This window comes from Alnus glutinosa, chromosome 1, assembly GCF_958979055.1.
Source record: "Alnus glutinosa chromosome 1, dhAlnGlut1.1, whole genome shotgun sequence".
NCBI classification, from domain to species: Eukaryota; Viridiplantae; Streptophyta; class Magnoliopsida; order Fagales; family Betulaceae; genus Alnus; species Alnus glutinosa.
Window position 1 is genome coordinate 34,674,871 of NC_084886.1, and position 20,283 is coordinate 34,695,153.

Genomic DNA, 20,283 nt, shown 5'->3' on the forward strand with positions numbered 1-20,283 from the left:
TTCCTTAAACTACAAGAAAATGTCAATGTCCCCCTAATGACAGAAATGCCCTTCATAAAATTATTAAAATAAAATAAAAAATAAAAAAAAATTATTAAAAAAATCTAAAATAACAAAAATTTATTCCAAAAAAATAAAAATTAAAACTGTTTTTTTTTAAATAATAATTTTCAGTTTTTTTTTCCTTTTTTTTTATTTTTAAAAAAATTGTTCTTTTTCGTTTTTTTTTAATTTAATAAAAACAGGTTTTTTTCATTTGTTTTATTTTTTAAAAAAAATAAATAAATTTCAGTTATTTTTTGTTTTTTCGTTTTTTTTTCTTTTAAAAAAAATGTTTTTCGTTTTTTAATTCAATAAAGACTGGTTTTTTTTTTTTCATTTGTTTTATTTTAAAAATAAATAAATAAATTTCAGTTAGCTTCTTTTTTTCTTTTTTCTTTTTCGTTTTTTTTTTCTTTTAAAAAAAAATAAATTTCAGTTATTTTTTGTTTGCTTTTTTTTTTTTAAAAAAAAAAAAAAAAAAGACACAAATTAAAAATTTTGTTCTTTTATTTTAATTTTATTTTTCGTTTTTTTTTTTTAAATATTTCTTTTTTAGTTTTTTTTAGTTTTAGTTTTAGTTTTAATTTTTTGAATTAATGAGGACATTTTTTTGTCTTATTCAAAAGAAATTAGGGTCATTTTTGTCTTTTTGTTAGTCTTAGGGGGGACATTGACATTTTTTGGTAATTTAGGGGGGGACATTGACACAATTGGTAGTTTAGGGGGTACATTGACAATTGAGTGGTAGTTTGAAGGGGTTATGTGTACTTTTCCCTATAATATAATACTCATTCAATCCAATCAAAACCAAATTAATTTTTGCAATTTGATGATTAATTTCCAATCAAGAATTCATAACGTGAGTAACGATGCACCCCAAGTATAATTAATGTGAGACTCGTTTTGCACAAAGCTCAACATTACATGGGTCTCCTCTCATGGTGTTTTTTTTTTTTTTTTTTTTTTTTTTTTAAGTCTGATTCAGGGGTGTTATTGCTATATATTTTACGTCACGTGAATTACATGTGGCCATTTTCTTTAGATTTAACAAAAAATCCTAATAAAATGGGGCTAAGTGCAAGACTAGATAGTTTAGAGTTGCAGCATGCCAAATTTTAGTCCCTAAAATAACAATGTTTGATTTTGAAAAAAACGAGGCATTGTGGTGTATTATGGAGGAGATAATGGTTTTTGGAGAATTACTTACGAATCATGTCATATCATATCATATATACATATAAAAGCCATGCGAGGTCCAACTTAGAGTTGGTCTAGAACTATGACACGTAACGTGAACTCATATTTTTAAACATTGAACCGGTCATTTAAGTAAAACTAAACCGATTCATGTATTTCAAGTGAAATAAATAGTGCATTTAATATGCCTAATTAACTTTCTTATGTTGAATATAAAATGAATAGAAACGTGGAATTTTGTTATTAAATTCTCTCTAATTTCTACCTCTCTCTTCCTTTAAATAAAAAAACTAGTCCTTTAAGTAAAACTGAACCGTTCTATGTATTTCAAGTGTAATAAAAGGTGCATTTAATATATATCCTTAATTAACTTTCTTAGGTTGAATAAAAAATAATAGAAACGTCAAATTTTGTTGTCATTAAATTCTTTAAGATTTCTACCTTTCTCTCCTTACTTTTAAGAAGTATCAAAGCATTAGTGTTTACTCTATATTACTGTTTGCTAGAGCCTTGAAGTCAACAAGTCTCCTCTTGAAGGAAAAGAATTGAGCAAAACCTATGGTCCATCCTCCTATAATAAACACTAGCAACAACATTCAAGTAAATTGTTTTGTTTTATTTTGTTTTTTTGAGGTCTTGAGGTAGTTGAATTCGAGGTTGATTCGGTCTAAGAGTTTCGATTTAATAAAAATAATGGTTTTATATTTTAATTCATTTGAACGTTTTATGGATTTTTTTTTTTTCTTCATTTGTGTGATTTACTCAAAACAAGATTCTATCAATGAGTCAAGGCAAAAGGGATAGAAAATCACTCATAGAGTATTTCATATTGATCAACTAATAGGAAAAATACATAAACTGGAGGCTAAAGCCATCTTAATAGGCTTATATAGAGCCTAATTAAATTCGAAAACCTAAAAAATTATAATAAAAAAAAAACGAAATAAAAACACTTTGCAGTACAAATAATACAAAACAATAACTTTTGTCTAGTAAACGTTAGAATTGCGAAATTTTCATGAAATATAAAATTGTAGCGCTCTGAATAAGCTTTCCAATGCCACTAAGTTTGTCTCAATCCGATGACAAATATATATATATATATATATATGATTTTTGAAGTAAAATGAGTCTAACAAAAAATTGATAAGACTGACTCGCATCATAAACTCTAATGGTTTGAATAGTAAACCCGAATACAAGTATCAAAAAAGAGTAGATTCTTCAAAAATTAGGAGCCTGACTTGAAGTAGTGCAGAGTAGATTCTTCAAAAATTAGGAGCCTGACTTGAAGTAGTGCAAGCTTCCCAGCAAGTTCGCTAGTCAAGAGTAGTTGGAGCATGTTATTAATGGCGAAATGTTCACTTTGAATTGAAACTTTGCATGGGAAGATGATTTCGTGGAAATCTAAAAAAGGGTAGCTGGTTAATTACAGTAATACTGTCGAGAATTCCAGCCCATCAAGCTAGAATGGTTCTAATGGGACCCTTTTGCATTGAATGTCTTTTCTTAGAAATAACATAACCATTCAGTAGTACCGGTCATTAACATGACATTGATCAACGACAACACATACAAAATAATTGGTCTCAACCTTGACTCCCACTCCACACGTTCAACCTTGACTCCCATTCCACACGTCTATATATCTTTCTTATTGAGAGATCCATAAGAAATAATTGGAGCTATTCAATTTCATACAGACAAGGTGAGAAATATTGGGTGTAGTGAAGGTAGTTGTTGTTATGACACTGGAAGAGGAAGATGATAATATATTGTGATTGGATAAAGTAATGGTTTTTTTTTTTTTTTTTTTTTTTTTTTTTTTTTTTTTTGTAATGTGCTTTGATACCATGACGTACTTATTTATTACATGTTACCCATTCATGGAATCATTCCGTAGTCGAACTAAAATTAATACACTCTTACTTTGTTTACTACTTTTTTTTTCTTTAATAACCTGATTTAATTATATGATATATCATTTTTGTACCTTGTGAGATTTTATCTCACCTAATACAAAACAAAGTTTTAGTAAATACTACTAAAACACTCATGCTCGAGCTTTAGGATAATTATTCCCATTAAATCTTCATCAATATAAAAAATATATATATATTTTACATTAATATTTTTATTTTGTGAATAAAAATTAATTTTTATAGGTTAATATTATTGAATGAAAATATAAAAAACATTTGTGATTTTCTGTACGCGCTAAACGCTGAAAAATATTTTCTACCGAAAATAAAAATATTTTACGTAAGAAAACATTTTAAAATATACAAAGAAACACCACAATACGGATATTACAAGCCACAATTCACGTGAGATCATGGGCTGATTTCCTCCATCGGAGCAAGAGAAACAAAATAAATATATTAAAAAAAAATTAAAAAAAAAAAACCAAACATTTATAATATAATACAAGAATACAAGAATAACGTCAGTCACAAATGGTTCTAATGAAACCCTCTAACTGTACGTTGCATTGAATGTACGTCTTTACTTTAGAAATAACAACGTACTGTCCCCGCCAAGACTAATATAATATAATACACATTCAATCCAATCAAAACCAAATTAATTTTTGCAATTTGATGATTAATTTCCAATCAAGAATTCATAACGTGAGTCACGATGCAATTTGATGTTTTCTTTCTAAAATTAATGCGGAATACACAACTCTCTTTCCGTGTGCGTGCCTTGAGAAATTAAGCTCAACACAATGTTGACAACCTACAACGGACTCCACATTATATTCAACGTCGTCGTCAAGTCGTCAACACGTACAAAATAACACTCCCACCTACTCCACACATCTATCTTTCTTATATATTAAAGCCAGTCCTGACCAAATATATTATACAATCAATCAATCAATCATTATACAGTCCTTGTAATTAATCATGGTCTTCCTTGCATGGGCTACCTGTTTCTTATTCTTCTATGCAGCTCACTTTGTTGCAGCATCTCAATCCTCAGCACTACAACTGGAAGCAAACGCTTTGCTGGCGACTGGGTGGTGGAGAAGCATCAATTACACCAACAATATCTCAAGTCGTTGCGAGTGGCTTGGTATTACTTGCAATGTTGCTGGAAGTGTCACAGAGATTGACATGAGCTCTAGTACTCGTTTCTATTTGGAAGGAGGTGAGATGTCACAATTCAACCTCTCTTGCTTTCCAAATTTAGTCCGCCTTGATCTTTGTAACACTGGACTTCAGGGGAGTATTCCAGTCGAGATAGGTACTCTATCCAAACTCACCTACCTTGATCTGTCATATAATGCTCTGACAGGTGAGTTGCCACTTTCAGTTACAAACCTCACCCAATTAGTGATGTTTAACGTTTCTTTTAATCAAATCATTGGATCAATCCCTACTTCTCTTTCGCTTTTAATCCATCTCACCCATTTCGATTTGTATCACAATCAAATCAATGGTTCTATCTCTTCCACTTTGGATAATTTAACTAATTTGAAAGTTTTGAATCTTGCTTTCAATCAAATCACTGGTCCAATCCCTTCCACTTTGAGTGATTTAACTAATTTGAAAGTTTTGTCTCTTTATTCCAATCAAATCAATGGTCCAATCCCTTCCACTTTGGGTAATTTAACTAATTTGAAATATTTGTATCTTGATTCCAATCAAATCAATGGTTCCATTCCCCCAGAAATAGGAAACATGAAGAATTTGACTATGTTGTACCTCTCGAATAACAGTCTCATTGGTCCAATCCCTTCCACTTTGGGTAATTTAACTAATTTGGAATATTTGTATCTTGATTCCAATCAAATCAATGGTTTAATCCCTTCCACTTTGGGTAATTTAACTCGTTTGAGAGAATTGTGTCTTCAATCCAATCAAATCAATGGTCCAATCCCTTCCATTTTGGGTGATTTAACTAATTTGAAAGTTTTGTCTCTTTATTCCAATCAAATCACTGGTCCAATCCCTTCCACTTTGAGTAATTTAACTAATTTGAAAAGATTGTATCTTCATTCCAATCAAATCAACGGTTCCATTCCCCCAGAACTAGGAAACCTTCATTCGTTGGAAAATCTTAACCTTAGTCATAACTTTATTAGTGGAGAAGCACCTGTTGAACTTGGGTCTATTGACAATTTACGAAGCTTAGATCTCAGCTCCAATAATCTTATCGGCAATATTCCCAATAGTTACAGTTCTATTCAAACAATCAACTTGTCGTACAATTCTTTGTGCGGTAACTTCACGGGTTTCCCTCTTTGCCCACCAACTCGTAACAAATCAATTGTAACCAAAGCAAAAATTTGTGTTCCCATCGCCATTTCCCTTGGATTCTTAATTGTTGGGGGCTTTCTCCTATGTCGACGCATGGTCAAGAAACCCCACTTTGAATCAAGAAAAGAAACAAAGCATGGGAACTTGTTCTCGATATGGAATTATGATGGACATATTGCATATGAAGACATCATTGAAGCAACCGAGGACTTTGATATAAAATATTGTATTGGAGTCGGTGGTTATGGCAGCGTTTACAAAGCAAAATTACCTGGTGGAAAAGTAATTGCCTTGAAGAAACTTCATCGATTGGAGGCTGAGAACCTAACTTTTGATATGAGTTTCAGAAACGAGGTAAAAGTGTTAACAGAGGTTCGCCATCGAAACATTATAAAACTTCATGGGTTCTGTTTACATAAGCGATGCATGTTTTTGGTTTACGAGTACATGGAAAATGGAAGCCTATTTTGTATCCTAAATAATGATGTTGAAGCAATAGAATTGGATTGGAGCAAGAGATTAAACATCATCAAAGGCACTGCCCACGCTTTATCTTACATGCATCATGAATGCATTCCAGCAATTGTTCATCGAGATATAACAAGCAACAATATTTTATTGAACAATAAACTAGAGGCTTTTGTCTCTGACTTTGGCACAGCTAAGCTCCTTGATCCTGATTCCTCCAACCAAACATTAGTTGCCGGCACTTACGGTTACATTGCTCCAGGTAAACTATTCTTTTTCTTACAATAAATTATGTCTTTATTTATTTATTTAGTTCTACCTATTATTCTAAAAGAAAGTATTAGCCATGTAGAACAAATGTCTTTCCTAATATTTGTGATAGTAGGGTTACCTTGTCATTTGCTATTTGAATCAATTCATGCATGATCGCGAACAACCACTTTCACTATAGAATGTTTATACAATGACAAGTTTTGACCAACTTTTTTTTATTGAAAAATATACAAAAGGAAAAAGGAAAAGAAATAAAAAATTAAAAATATGTTTTTACATTTTTAATAATTTTTCTTTTTTTGTTTGTTCTTTTATATATATATATATGTGTGTGTGCAGAGTTGGCATATACAATGAAAGTTACCGAAAAATGCGATGTTTATAGCTTTGGAGTTGTGGCACTGGAAATAATAATGGGAAGACATCCAACGGAACTCTTGGCTTCATTATCATCATCGTCTTCTCAAAACATGATGTTACATGAAATATTAGACCAATGTTTGCCACCTCCCAATCATTTGGTTCAACAAGATATTTTCCTTGTCGCTTCAATAGCATTTGCATGTCTCCACGAAAAACCAAAGTCTCGGCCTACAATGAAATGCGTGTCTCAAGAATTTCTTTCTCAGAAGAAGCCAATAGCCAAGCCTTTACAAGCACTTTCATTATGGCAGCTAAGGAACCAAAAAATGTATATGATTTGATCGGGGAAAGATCCCCAATTATGAAGTGTTTGTTTTAAGGCAGAGGATCATGCAATTTGTAGAACTTATATACTTATAATAAATGTTGTCTATGAGAATTGTAATGCCATGAATTATGTGTATGTCCATATAAAATCATATAAAACGTTAACCTTAACCTCGTATAAGCAAACAATCCATAACTAAACAACAAATTTCCTAAATAATCCTACAGTCAAATCGGGAAAACAACATAATCGAAACTTCCACCAAAACTTGTTTGAATTACAAAACACCTCAATCTCCGAGCATTTTTAAGCCTCCTCACTTCACATCTCTCTTCCCATGCCAGTTTTTCTTCTAACCTTTAACCGCCCTTTTGAGTGAAGTGGTGAATCCTACGGATTTGAGCTTTAGGATAAACTTGGTTGTAATGGGCTCCCTCAAATTCCACTTCCCTCGAGTGGGTCTTCTCAAAAACGCCTCGAAACCCTACCCACGCTCTTCAGTGGTGACCAGGGGCGGACCCAAAAAGCCTCTGTGGAGGAAAAGCGTGCTATCCTCCGAAGCCATTCAAGCAGTCCATTCCTTGAAGCTAGCCAGATCATCCGCACCTAGATTGCAACAGGTTTTCAATGCCAGCCTCACCAGGCTGTTGAAGGCAGACTTGTTGGACACCTTGGCTGAGCTCCAAAGACAAAATCATTTGGACTTGGCCCTTCAGGTATTTTGTTAAGATGGTCAACATTCGAATCACTGATTTCCTGACTGTTTTAGAACCTTGTAGAACTCTGTTCTTTACGAACTACAAATATTATGAAACTAGGCTTGTGTGAATGTCATGTTAATTTGCTTCCTTTCAATGTTCTTTTCCTTTTGGGGCCTTCATAAGTATTAAATTGCTGGAATTACAATGTGGATAAATTATAATAATTCAAAACTTTAATTATTTGAAACTAATTACACCAAGAAGAAACTGCATTGTTTGTTTTTGAGTATTTTTGTCATTAGATAATGTATCTGCTTGCAAAAATTTTGTTCAGGATCCTAAAAAGTAAGAAAAATCGGGAATACTCTCTTAAGAAAATGAGGAAATGTATCTGTGAGATTTTCGATTGAGTTGCCTCCCATGTTGTATGATATCAATGGCTTTGACATTATTGTAAACAGGTTGAGTGGTTTGCCAAAACAGATGCACAAATTAAATAATTATTGCTTTAGGAAATATCTTTTAGCATTTGAAAATGGACTAGCTGGTTCCTTGTCCTTCCTGTGCAACTGGCCAGTTTACCAATTTCCAAGATGCTTGTTCCAATCAAGAAAGCTGTATGACTAAGTTCTGGCCTACCGTTAACGTACTGTTACGTTTCTTTGATTGCCCAATTTTTTGTGTTAGTTGAATATCCGTTCTTTGGAATTTGTATTTTATCTGAGAAGTATAAATCAGGTTTTAGGTGTTCCAATTTGTGCGCAAGGAAGAGTGGTATGAACCAGATTTGCTCATTTACTGTGACATGATTCTATTGTTGGGAAAGAACAAATTGCTTGAAATGGCTGAAGAGCTCCTTTCTGAACTAAAGAAAGAAGGCTTAGAACCCAGCACAAGGGCTTTTGCTGAGATGATTGGAGCGTACATGCAACTGGGTATGATAGAAAAGGCAATGGAGACATATGAATCGATGAAGGCATCAAGTTGTGCCCCAGATAGGTTAACGTTTATGATATTGATAAGAAACCTTGAGAAGGCTGGGAAAGAAGAAGTACCAGCAGTGGTAAAGAAGGAATGTGCTGAATATGTTGATTCTCCTGAGAAATTCCTTGAAGAAGTCGAACAGAAATATGTAAGGAATTTAAGTCTTTATGCACTCATGCTCATCATTTTTTGCTCTACAGCACAAGCCAAGGTAATTTTTCCTATGTCTCTTTATTAATATAGGGAAACAAAGCTGCATTCTCTGACTGTTATATGAAGGAAAATCCACATCAGGGCAGAAGTATGGGAAAAACACTATCTCACTGCATGTCATTTGTAGAAGGCATAGATGCCTCTTTTAGAGCAGTCCTTAGATTTTTTTTTCTCGCTGCTTGGAAATTAAAGTTCCCTCCCCAACAATATGAGCATTCACTAATTGTGTGCATCGTGATTCAATTTAAACGTTAATGACCAACGGTTGATGTAGAACTGTGTCACTTTCATGAATAATCAGAGTTGATGGATTGTATCTGACTTTGGCTTCTTGTATTGTTTCAGAGGAAAAGGCAATTGCTCAATCTTGTGTGAAAACTACAGGTACTCGGCTACGTTTGAGCTGCATGCCATGAGGCAATAGACTTATTGGCCAGGCTCTCATTGTCGCTTGTTGAAGCATTTGTCAACCACTCAAATGGAGTAAAGATGATGAGGAGCTACAGAATATGGTTTGGCTGTGTTATTCTTTAATGAATAAATCAGGCCTTGCCTTTGTCAATTACCTACGTAGTTAGTTTGATTGTCCATTTGATATTTTAACCAAAACTGGATATGCCAAAAGGTTCTACATAACATGTGCCTGAATATGAATTTCATCTCATGACCATCCCATTAACATTCTCTTCCTTTTTCTTATATATATATATATATATATATATATATGATAAGCAAAACCATATTAATTGACTAATATATATATCACACGAGCTCTTGGAATACCTAAATATATTCTACAGTATCCATTATCTTAAGTTGTAAACCCAAATTAATTGAATCATAAAGATCACATTCGCTCTTGGAGTGCCGGTTCTACATTCTCTTTTTGGGTTGCCCTCTTAGCCTCCACGGTCCCTCTCCACTACCTTTGACTACAATTCGTTGTCTATTGGCCGAAATCTTTTTTCCCACAACATCCAAAAAAAAAAAATCCAAAGGAGTTTTAGGTTGAAACAATCAACCTCAAGTAAATGCTTCTTCCATATTCTCTCTCTCTCTCTCTCTCTCTCTCTCTCTCTCTCTCTCTCTCTCTTGTAAATGCTCCCCCCCTACCATTTGCATGCCTAAATGAAAAACCAAAGTCTCGGCCTACAATGAAATGCGTGTCTCAATAATTTCTTTCTTGGAAAAAGTCAATAGCCAAGCCTTTACAATCACTTTCATTATGGCAACTAAGGAACCAAGAAATTTATATGATTTGATCAGGACGAGATACTCAATTGGGAAGTGTTTGTTTCTAGGGTGAGTATCATGCGATTGGTGAAACTTTTGTTGTGTATGACAATTGTAATGCCATGAATTATGTCCATATAAAATTTATGTGATTGGAATAAATTCCACCAATCTAGTTCAGAGGAAACCTTTGTCCCTAAGTAAATAAATATGTCCATATAAAATCATATAAAACATTAACCTCAACCTCATATAAGCTAACTTAGTCATTTAACTCAACACATATGTTTAACTAATATCACCGAACAATAAGATTAGTTTTATTAATTTACTATCAAGACTACTTCTCTTATCACATATTTGATAATCTGATAACAAAATACTGTTAAGGTTACTTTCTAACGCAAATTGTGCATAAAGTAAATTATATCCATCAAATAAACCATACTAAAAATTTTAATAAAAAATTTGTGACATACAGTCTATGGGTCCATAGATCCTACTTCCAATTTCTCCAATTCCAATTCCAAACCCATTTTGTTAACCACCAATACAACAACTTAGAGACTCACACCTCAAATAGTTGTCCAAATTAATCGGTTATTCTTCCCCATTAAGTTGAAGTCCAATTTCTCCACTGTTCTAATTACGGTTAAATGGTGAAAACAAGATAATCAAAACTTTCACCAAAACTAATACCAAAATTAGCCTAACAAACTTAAGCCTCTTGACTTCACATCTCTCTTGATGTGTTTCTTTGTCTTCTTACTTCAATTATTTTTTTGGCACATAAACCATGATTCTCTTCTTGATACATCTACGGCTAATTGCCCTATTCATTTAATGCACATTGGACAAAATATGTTTGACTTAAAAAAATCATAAATACTTCAACTTAATTCCAAATGACATAAAATTTGTCTTGTTCAAAGGCTTACAACGTATCCAAAAATTGCTGCAACCCATAATTGTTTGATACCTTAAAATCCTCAAGCAGTAGGCATTTTTTTTTGGCTCAAAATAAAATCCTTTCCATAAATCGATCCCAAATAACCAACTTACTTAAGTTCTTTATTATTACTCTTATTGGGCAATTATGAGCTGGGATATCACAATATCAAGCCAAATATAAACGCAAAGCTTTACAATTGCTAAATATACCAGCAATTAGATCCAAATATAAAGATGGGCTTTAGAGTAGTAATTGACTTAATTATACATCTTCATTCCAAATAAATCTTAATATGGATTACAATCTATTGCATTCGAATATCTGCCCTACGGAGGTTTAAAGAAAGACATGGATTACAATCACTACTAAACTATTCTTTTGTTTTGGAGAGCAACTTCTGTGTGGTCATGGCATAAAACAAGGGTTTTATGCCCGACCACCAATAATAAGTTGACACATCAGTTAAAAACAACAAAATCAAATGTTGCTGAAACACTAGAGCCTCTTAGACAACTTCCCATTTACCTTCTAAAAAACAGTAAAAAACTCTCCCCACGATCAGATATCTTGAGAGAAAAGAGACCACCGAACTGCCCCATTGCAACCCCATTGCCCCAATTCTGCTCCCCCCCACGCCCAGGCCGGACGCTACCACCACCACCCGGGCCGGACCACACCTTCAATGCTTAGGCCAAACCCCAACGTCAACGACGCCATTGCTCTGACAGTTAAGTCATTGCTCCTCCACTAGTAAGCGTCGCAATCTCAGTCCCTTTCTCTCTCACAATTGTATTGCCAATTTTATCTAATTTTCCCTCACTTTCCCTTTCTCACTCTCCAAACAGAAATTGCTGGGATGGTATATAACCGAATTTTCTCTCCCCTGCCTATCATGACTGATTCTATGTAGCTTCAAGAAGACATTTAGCAATGATCCCCACCTTTTCCTCCTTTTCCGCCTATCAAATGAAGGCATACTTTTTTCTTTTTTAGTTTTTTGTTTTAAGGGGATGTGGGTGGTTCGGGTTTAGAGGATTCTTATTTCATTTCTGTAAACCCATTCTACGTGGCTGTAGCTTTTGTCTTGCTGGAAAAATAAATAAATAAATAAATGTTTGATGTAATGCAAATGAGCAAATTGTTATGTTCTAGAAATTTTAAGTTCAAGTTGCAGAAGATGATCACCAAATGAAGTTTTTGAGTTATCAAAAATATTGGTAAATAAGTGTTTTCTGCATAAGTGTTGCAGTATATATTCATCAGCATTTTGTGGTGGAGCAGAGAGAAAGAGGACCTCGGCGTTGGTTCTGAGAATCAGACGTGATTCGACGGTGAATGGGAACAAAATCAGAGAGAAAGGGATTTTTTTTTTTTTTTTTCCGTAGCAGAGGTAAACATGAAGAAGGCAAATCTAGATCCCGTGTTTTGATTCTATTTGGTTTTATTGTTCGAGGCTGGCGTGTCAACTTCTTATTGATAGGCACAAAATACCTGATTCATAATCAAACTAATCAAATTATCCAAAACTTATATTTCATCATATGGTTGATTCAAATTCATAAAACAATATACATTTTACAAATCCATAATACATTTTTTTTTTGATAAGTAATAAACTGACTTTATTAAAAGCGTCAGGCGCCCCTTAGTACACCGGCAGTATACAAGAGAAAACGCAATGCTAGAAATAAAAAAACAGCCCAAAAAAAGAAAGAAGGACCCCACCAACACCACCCCACGAGAGCCAGAGCTTACAAGAACAAAAACACCCCAACCCAAACCCACAAAGAACACACAACAAGCCCAACCAAGAACCCTCATAACCCAACACCCTAAGACACGACCCCCGTACCCCACACCCGACCCACAGACTACAGAACCTGAGCCTTTCCTCTCCTTCTCCAGGAACGCACACTCGCACCGTCGTAGTTTATGGAGCTCTTCAGATTCTGCAGTTCTCTCCTCCCTTTGATCTTATGCCGCTTCCCCATACTATCCCGATGAAAATCTTCCTCAATGGCATCCAACAAAGCCAGGGCCGAATCTTCATCCTCAGCACCATCGGACTCCCACTCCAAGAGTAAGTCGGGAGGAATTACGTCCAAGGTGTGAGGAGAGTCATCTTTCTCTCCCTGATCCCACAAAACAATCTCCCCAGAAGGGCTAAACCCTACCGGCCACTCCTGAGATTGAATCAAACCATCCGAGATGGGGTTCTCACCCTTGTCACCGTTCTTCGATTTGCATTCGCTCAAAGGGGAGGGAACTCTCGGGAGGAGGAACCCGCGTCGAAGACCCACTCCCCCACTTGGCATCGGCAAATTCTGAACCACAGACCCGTCCAAAGCCTGGGAAGTACCCGAACACTGTGTCATCGGCGAACTCAAAGCTGTCACTGCCTCATCAATCAGGGAAATATCCAGCTTGCTCGCTTTGGTCTTCGATTTCCGCTGATACCTCATGACCGATTTTGTTTCGGACGGGTAAATGGGAGCCCCACTGTCCGCCATCACTGGAAGACGCAAACGAATCCTCTCTCCCAACGCATCCGCCCCCAAAGAGGGAAACTCAAATCCTTTAGGGCCCGACTCCGGTCCCCCAAGCATACCCGGGGTTAAGCCACACACAGACCCTTCTAAACGCATGTTGGGCTTCGCCGCACACACTGAGATCTCTTCAATCACAGCCGTGCACACGCTGGGAAGTTCTCCAATATCCGACAGCCCTCCAACCATGCCAATCGTCATCTTCTCCGACCTAGACCCATCTTGCCTGGCCAAATCCGGATGAGCGGATAAAGCCGGAGTCTCCCCCGGGGATGAGCCCCCCATCAACGACGAGCCTAACTTTAACCCCCGAACGGTAGAACTCGACCCATCCACAGCTTCCGGCGCCGAAGAGCCCAATCCCGAAATTCCATAGTCCAACCTCGCTTCGTCGAGACCACAAACCTGATCCGGGAAAACCCTCTTAGCCTTCTTGGGGTTGGGCTTAGAGCCCAACTTCTTAGGACCATCCTTACAGCATGGCCTACCAAGTACAGCTGAGGATATCCTGCACCGGCCCATTTTCAGCCCAACAGAGGAGCTCCTTCTCCAGCCCACGTTAGACCCACTCACCCCATCCAGCCAAACTCCAACCTGTTCAAGAATCTTTCTGCAGACTCTGACATCGCTGTCCCTTATGCTGCACTTTCTGACTTTTCGAACGTTGAAGCCATCGCCACTGAGGTCTTTGCCCGCCGGAACCGAAAGGCTTTTCTCCCAGGCGTAACAGTCCACCGCCTGCCGGACAATTGCGCAGTACCGGTCCTTTAACGGGAACTGCTCCTCGCACCAGGCCGCCTCCTCCTGCGCGACCAGATACCGGCCACCAGAGGCCGAGATGGTTGGCGTCGAGCGAACCGCCTCCGCGAAAGACAGAGGTCCCGCAGCCTTTACGAACCGAACCCCCACCTCCTTCCCCCTTGACTTCTCATCCAGCGAGAAACCACCGAGCCCGCATCCTATCGCAGTACCAACCACTTCTAAAGCCTTACGCAGCTCAGTGATAAACTTGAGCCAACCCCATCCACCCCGCCCCTCAGGAATGCGAAGGAACCCTCTCTGGACGCCCACCCCATACACCGCTACCTCCATAAACCTGCCATTAATGTTACCTCCAGTGCGGACTATCGTCACCTTCGCCCCCTCCCTGAAAGATTTGACAGAATCGGTCATCCCATTACCACCCCTCAGCACCTCCATAGACGAAACCAGCCAATCTATGCACTGGTTGCTAAGGAGTACCGCACCGGAATAAAATTTCCGATTTTCTTCCACCCTTAGCACTGACGCCCCTTCAATAACCGAGAAGACAAACGCTTTTGCCTCCACCAGAAATCTTCTCTCCATCCCTCACAGCCCGAGCGTGACGCGCCTCAGGGCCCTAGAAGAAGTCAAAATATAATTTCTCAGTGAGTAGAATACTCACCTTGGCTACATCAGACTCTTGACTTGAACTCCACTGAATTCTAATTACTCGAACTCTACATTAGAGAACCAATTAATGTCTCCAATCCGGACATGATCCTGCAAACATTGGTAACATTAGACTATGCTATTGAACTCTATACTTTAGACACAAAAGCTACCCGTTTGCTCACATGTCGCGTCACTCGCTTCTAAAGCTATCTAGATACCTTAAGCTATTATTAGATTAGTCATTAGTTATAGGTTTGTGCCTCATTTTATTTATTTATTATTTTTGATAGGTTTTTAGATAGGAATTTTGTTTATTTATTATTATTATATCTTATCGTCATTGTTAACCCTTAAATGGCTTATTTATTTATTTACAAGGTTAGCAATATATATTTGACTCGTAGATATATACACACACACACACACATATATGTATATAACACTTAACAAGCTTAAACCTAATCCAATGATACACTTAAGCATATATGAATTAGTTACTTAGTTACCCGATAATAATTCGAAGTACATCTATGTATTTCTACCATCTTACTCATTTATACTATCAACTTAAGGCTATTTGGGTAATTTACCACTCTATGTTCTTCTAATCTTAATTAAATTAGACAAAAGTCTTACGGTCCATTTATTTAATTGTATTACCCATTCAATGATTCATTCTTTCTTTATACAAATGTATTTTATTTACTTATTTATATTAATTTCTATCCATTCACTTTTTTATCATTATTACCCAAACTTTATCCTAATCACTAAGCCATCACATTTGGCCATAACAATTCCAGTCATTACCACACCCAATTGACAACACTACCAGAAACAACTAGAACTCTAATCAATCAACTCCAAATTTGGATTCAACAACATACACACATCAAAGCCACAAAACCAACTCTAAGGGTACCACTTCGGTAATTCTCAACAAAGCCCTCAAAATCAATCTCCAACAACTCTAGTAGACCAATCCTAACTAATTTCAGCACCCATACACAAGCCTTCTTCGGATAATACCCAACCATTTCCAAATGAAATTAACCGGAACCCATGCTCAATCAAGTTCCACCAACAAGACTCAATAAAACATCATCAAATCAAACATCAACAACAATCCAGAATTTCATCAATAAACCCAACAATTTCCATCCTGAAACTAACACCCAAAAATCACCTAAACCGATAATCCATAACACATTAACACAACTAATTCACTTAGCCTTCAATCCCCCAAATCAGCCCTCAAGATACTCTAAAACACCACTAAAAATCACATCTTTCCTCAATCGGTAAACATCAAAACAAAGAAACTAAACCAAGCTTCACAACCTACAAAATCCATACTTATTATGGTTAAAACAAACACCCAACTGAAACACCAAAAATCAACACGACCAAGACACTCATCCGGCCGTGAATCGAGTCCAAATAGCACAGAAAAATACCCAAAATAAATCTATAATAACTCAGGAATGAAATCACAAGAAATTACAGAAAATCTACCGGAAAATCATCAAGGAATGATCCTCTGCCCGGACGCCGGAAATAATCCCAAAATCACCGGAAATCGGCTCCTATTCGCTTCACCGGCGTCAACCACTGGAAATCACGCCCACAGCTCCGCCGGCGTCGTCTAGTCCGGAAGGATCGGGTCTCTCTTACTCTCGGCGATGATCTCTCATGCTGGGTCTCACTCGGGTTGTGCGGGTGTGATGGAAGAGAGGAGAAATGAGGAAGGGAAGAGAGGAAAGGGAAAGTGGAACTGGGCGACAGAACGGGGGAAAGAGAATGGAAGAAAAGAGAAGAGGGGGAGAGATCGTGCTGCAAGGGTAGAAAAAGGAAAGAAAGAAAATGAAGAAAAGGGAGGAAAAGAATGAGGAATGTGGGGAGGGCTGCTACGTGGGGTTTGAGGGGAGAAAAATATCTCCCCATAGTAACCATAGTAACATACATGGCTAAGACAAAGCCTTGGTCTTATTTTAATACTAGCCTTTTAACTTTTTTAAATACACTTTTGTCCCATCTTATTTTATTCATTTCTCAAATAATTATTACTCAACTCTATTTTATTTAATATCATTGCAACTTAACCTTACAACGAATTATTTATTACAATAAAACTCATTATTGTTATTATTTATTTTAACTTCATTATTTACTTTAAACTCATTTTATTTTCATAATATAAATGTTGTCACTTAAAATCTAACTATTGGTCCTATCTACTTAATAAATATAATTTGTTAATTGTTAAGTTATCTATTTATTTTCTTAGTCTTTACAATAATAATTTACTTATAAGTAACATTGTTATAGTAAGCTCCATGTACACCATCACGCCCACGTATTAGGATTAGACAATCCTTGTAACCATGGCAGTGCCTTTGGCCTCAGACCTGTTGGTCCGCCAATTAACCAAGGTGCACTTAGTAAGACATAGCGATGAATTACCACATTATTTAATGTCCTTCAGTGGTTGGCCAGGTGTCGGGGTTGGGGCGCAGCACCCCCAACCACCTCTGAGAGTGGCGCGCGGCCACCTTCATTGGCTGCTTTTCTCTTTTCATTTTTTTTAAAATAATTTTTTAAGTATTATTTATTTATATTTTTTTATTATGATCGACACGTTTTGCCATCTTATTCGCATTGACGTGGTGCCTAACAGAATATGTCAAAAAATTTAACGAAATTTGATTTCAATGAGCGATTTGTAAATTAAGTTAATTACAAGGATTTCTAAATTAATTTTAATACCAGAGGGAGCGATTTATAATTTAAATCAACCACAATGATGAATGGTATAGTTTTTCCTAATTAATTCAACCTTAAACCACCCTTTTGGGTAAGTCATAAGTGATTAAAATAACCTGAAACTGAGGAGCTTGATGATAATTGGTTTTAATGGGCTCCCTAATCAAATTCCACTTCCCTCGAGTGGGTCTTCTCCAAAACATCCCGAAACCCTATCCACGCTCTTTAGTGGTGAGCTGTGGCCTCAGGGGCGGACCCAGAAAGCCTCTGTGGAGGAAAAGCATGCTGTCCTCCTAAGCCATTCAAGCAATCCATTCCTTGAAGCTAGCCTGATCATCCACACCCAAATTGCAATAGGTTTTCAATGCCAAACTCACCAGGTTCTTGAAGGCAGACTTGTTCGACACCTTGGCTGAGCTACAAAGACAAAATCATTTGGACTTGGCCCTTCAGGTATTTTGGATGGAAAAAGTTCTTGGACTTGTTGCTGGGAAAATTATGAAATACACTACGGAAAATTATGAAGGCAAAACTAAAATTGAGATTTCAAGGCTCCACTGCAATGACCAAATCTGTAGAACATATTTTGTCCTATTTTTAAGTGCTAAAGGGTTTTGACAAAATCGTTCCTAGAATATAATTAACCCCAAATGTTATTTTAAATTATCACTTTCTAGAGGGAAATGCACAAAAGAACTTGAAAGGAAACAAGAGAGAAGCTATTATTATTTGTCCATGCATATGACCAAATGATCATTTTATAATAATTTTGGACACATCTAATGGTCTAAAATTATTTGATCCAAAGCTCATGCAACACGAGTGGCGTTATTGTTGCTTGGTGGCTAACTTTGTTCTCCATCACTCAATTTATTTATCACTGTTAGGCAGCTCTCTCTCTCTCTCTCTCTCTCTCTCTCTTTGTCACTCACTCAATTTATTGTTAAATATCACTTAATTTTATTGTTAAATGAGGAGAATTCCTTATAAACTAGTTACTTCTTTAGTTCTTTGTATCTAGCTAATGTGGCACAAACTTTTCCTTCTAGAAAGGATATTCAAGGGAACAAAAAAAAAAAATCAAATTGAGAAGAAATAATGAATATTACATTTTTCTCTTTAGCTAGCTAAGTGGCGGGGAGAGTTGTTGAACATACTGCGCCACATAAATGCTCTAGAAAGCACCATCTTCAGCTCTTGGTGAGTCTAGTTTTGTGTTGGAAGGTGTTGAAGGAACATCACTAATTCTCAGACATCAAGATTCTGAAGCTTATCTGACCACTGAATATAAGGTAACAACTCATTTTAACTATTTCACATATAATTATCACTATCACAAAAGAAAATGTAACTTGATCACGATCACGCCAACTGTCCAGAGATTTAGCCGGAGAAAAAGGCATAACCAAATGGACAGTATACAACAAATAATATTACCTGCTTAATTCAAACTGAATCCTCTATATATAGATTCTTGCAAAATCTTCACAAATTAAATGTTGTATTTAATAGTGTAGATACTAAATAATATGTCATGTGATAAATATGTAAGCATATTATTCATGACAATTAAATGATGTGACATTAGTGCAACAACATTTAATTTGTGGCTTATTATTGTACCATTTAATAATATTAATAATAATAATAATAAAAATAGCTCTACCACTACTGAGATTCTTCAACCGTTACCCTGGCTCGCACGGCAAGTCTGCTAGTTTTAGAGTTGGACCATGACACCATTGTTGTCCACGCCAAGACAAATAGTCATCCAATCCATCGACAACGTCAATAGTGAAATGTTCATATCCAAAACGAAATTAGCAACTAGATGATTTCGGGAAAATCTAATGCTCCAATTGTTTCGGCCATAGGAGAAGATTATCTCCTCATGCATTTAGGAATAGGATTTTAAGCCTATTTAATCACAATTGATTCCACTAAACAATTGTGACAATTAAGTTTGTGAGAAGATTATTTCCCTTTAGGTTAATGTTCGATTATCCTAAACGCAAAAATACAATTAGCTTCAAATAGGTAGGTGACAATATCACACGATACTATTTAATCACAATTGATTCCACTAATTGTGAGTGCATTCTAATATATATTTTTAAATTAATGAATTAATCCCCATGACATACTTATTTATTACATATTACCCCTCGATCCATTGAATCATTTTGTAGTCAAACTAATGTCAAAACACTGTTACTTTGTTCATTACATATTTTCGTTGATAGCCTGATTTAATTACATGATATATCTATCTTGTACCTTGTGACATTTCTTCTCACCTTGTAGAAAGCAAAGTTTCAGCAAATACCAATGAAACATTCAGGCTCGAGCTTTAGGATAGTCATCCCCATTAAATCTTCATCAATATAAAAAATATTTTATATTAATATTTTTATGTTTTGAATAAAAATTAATTTTTATAGGTTAATATGATTGAATGAAAATATAAAAATATATTTGTAATTTTCCATACGCGTCTAACGCCTGAAAATGTTTTCTCATGAAAAATGATTTTTTTAAA

At 36.0% G+C, this 20,283-nt stretch overlaps 3 protein-coding genes across 3 annotated transcripts; 2 read left to right on the forward strand and 1 right to left on the reverse strand.

Moving 5' to 3' along the window:
• The first annotated feature begins 4,118 nt into the window (after positions 1 to 4,118).
• Positions 4,119 to 6,997, forward strand: LOC133879152 (probable leucine-rich repeat receptor-like protein kinase At1g35710). The gene is made up of 2 exons (XM_062317695.1): positions 4,119 to 6,234; positions 6,585 to 6,997. The coding sequence occupies exons 1-2, from the start codon at positions 4,149 to 4,151 to the stop codon at positions 6,947 to 6,949; spliced, it is 2,451 nt and encodes an 816-aa protein (XP_062173679.1). The 5' UTR covers positions 4,119 to 4,148; the 3' UTR covers positions 6,950 to 6,997.
• Positions 6,998 to 7,006: 9 nt separating this feature from the next.
• On the forward strand, positions 7,007 to 8,984 carry LOC133879168 (pentatricopeptide repeat-containing protein At1g62350-like). The gene is made up of 2 exons (XM_062317707.1): positions 7,007 to 7,652; positions 8,383 to 8,984. The coding sequence occupies exons 1-2, from the start codon at positions 7,362 to 7,364 to the stop codon at positions 8,857 to 8,859; spliced, it is 768 nt and encodes a 255-aa protein (XP_062173691.1). The 5' UTR covers positions 7,007 to 7,361; the 3' UTR covers positions 8,860 to 8,984.
• Positions 8,985 to 9,674: 690 nt separating this feature from the next.
• On the reverse strand, positions 9,675 to 16,928 carry LOC133879161 (uncharacterized). The gene is made up of 2 exons (XM_062317701.1): positions 16,497 to 16,928; positions 9,675 to 15,089 (listed from the first exon to the last, which is right to left on the reverse strand). The coding sequence occupies exon 2, from the start codon at positions 14,910 to 14,912 to the stop codon at positions 12,891 to 12,893; it is 2,022 nt and encodes a 673-aa protein (XP_062173685.1). The 5' UTR covers positions 14,913 to 15,089; positions 16,497 to 16,928; the 3' UTR covers positions 9,675 to 12,890.
• Between the last annotated feature and the right edge of the window lie 3,355 nt (positions 16,929 to 20,283).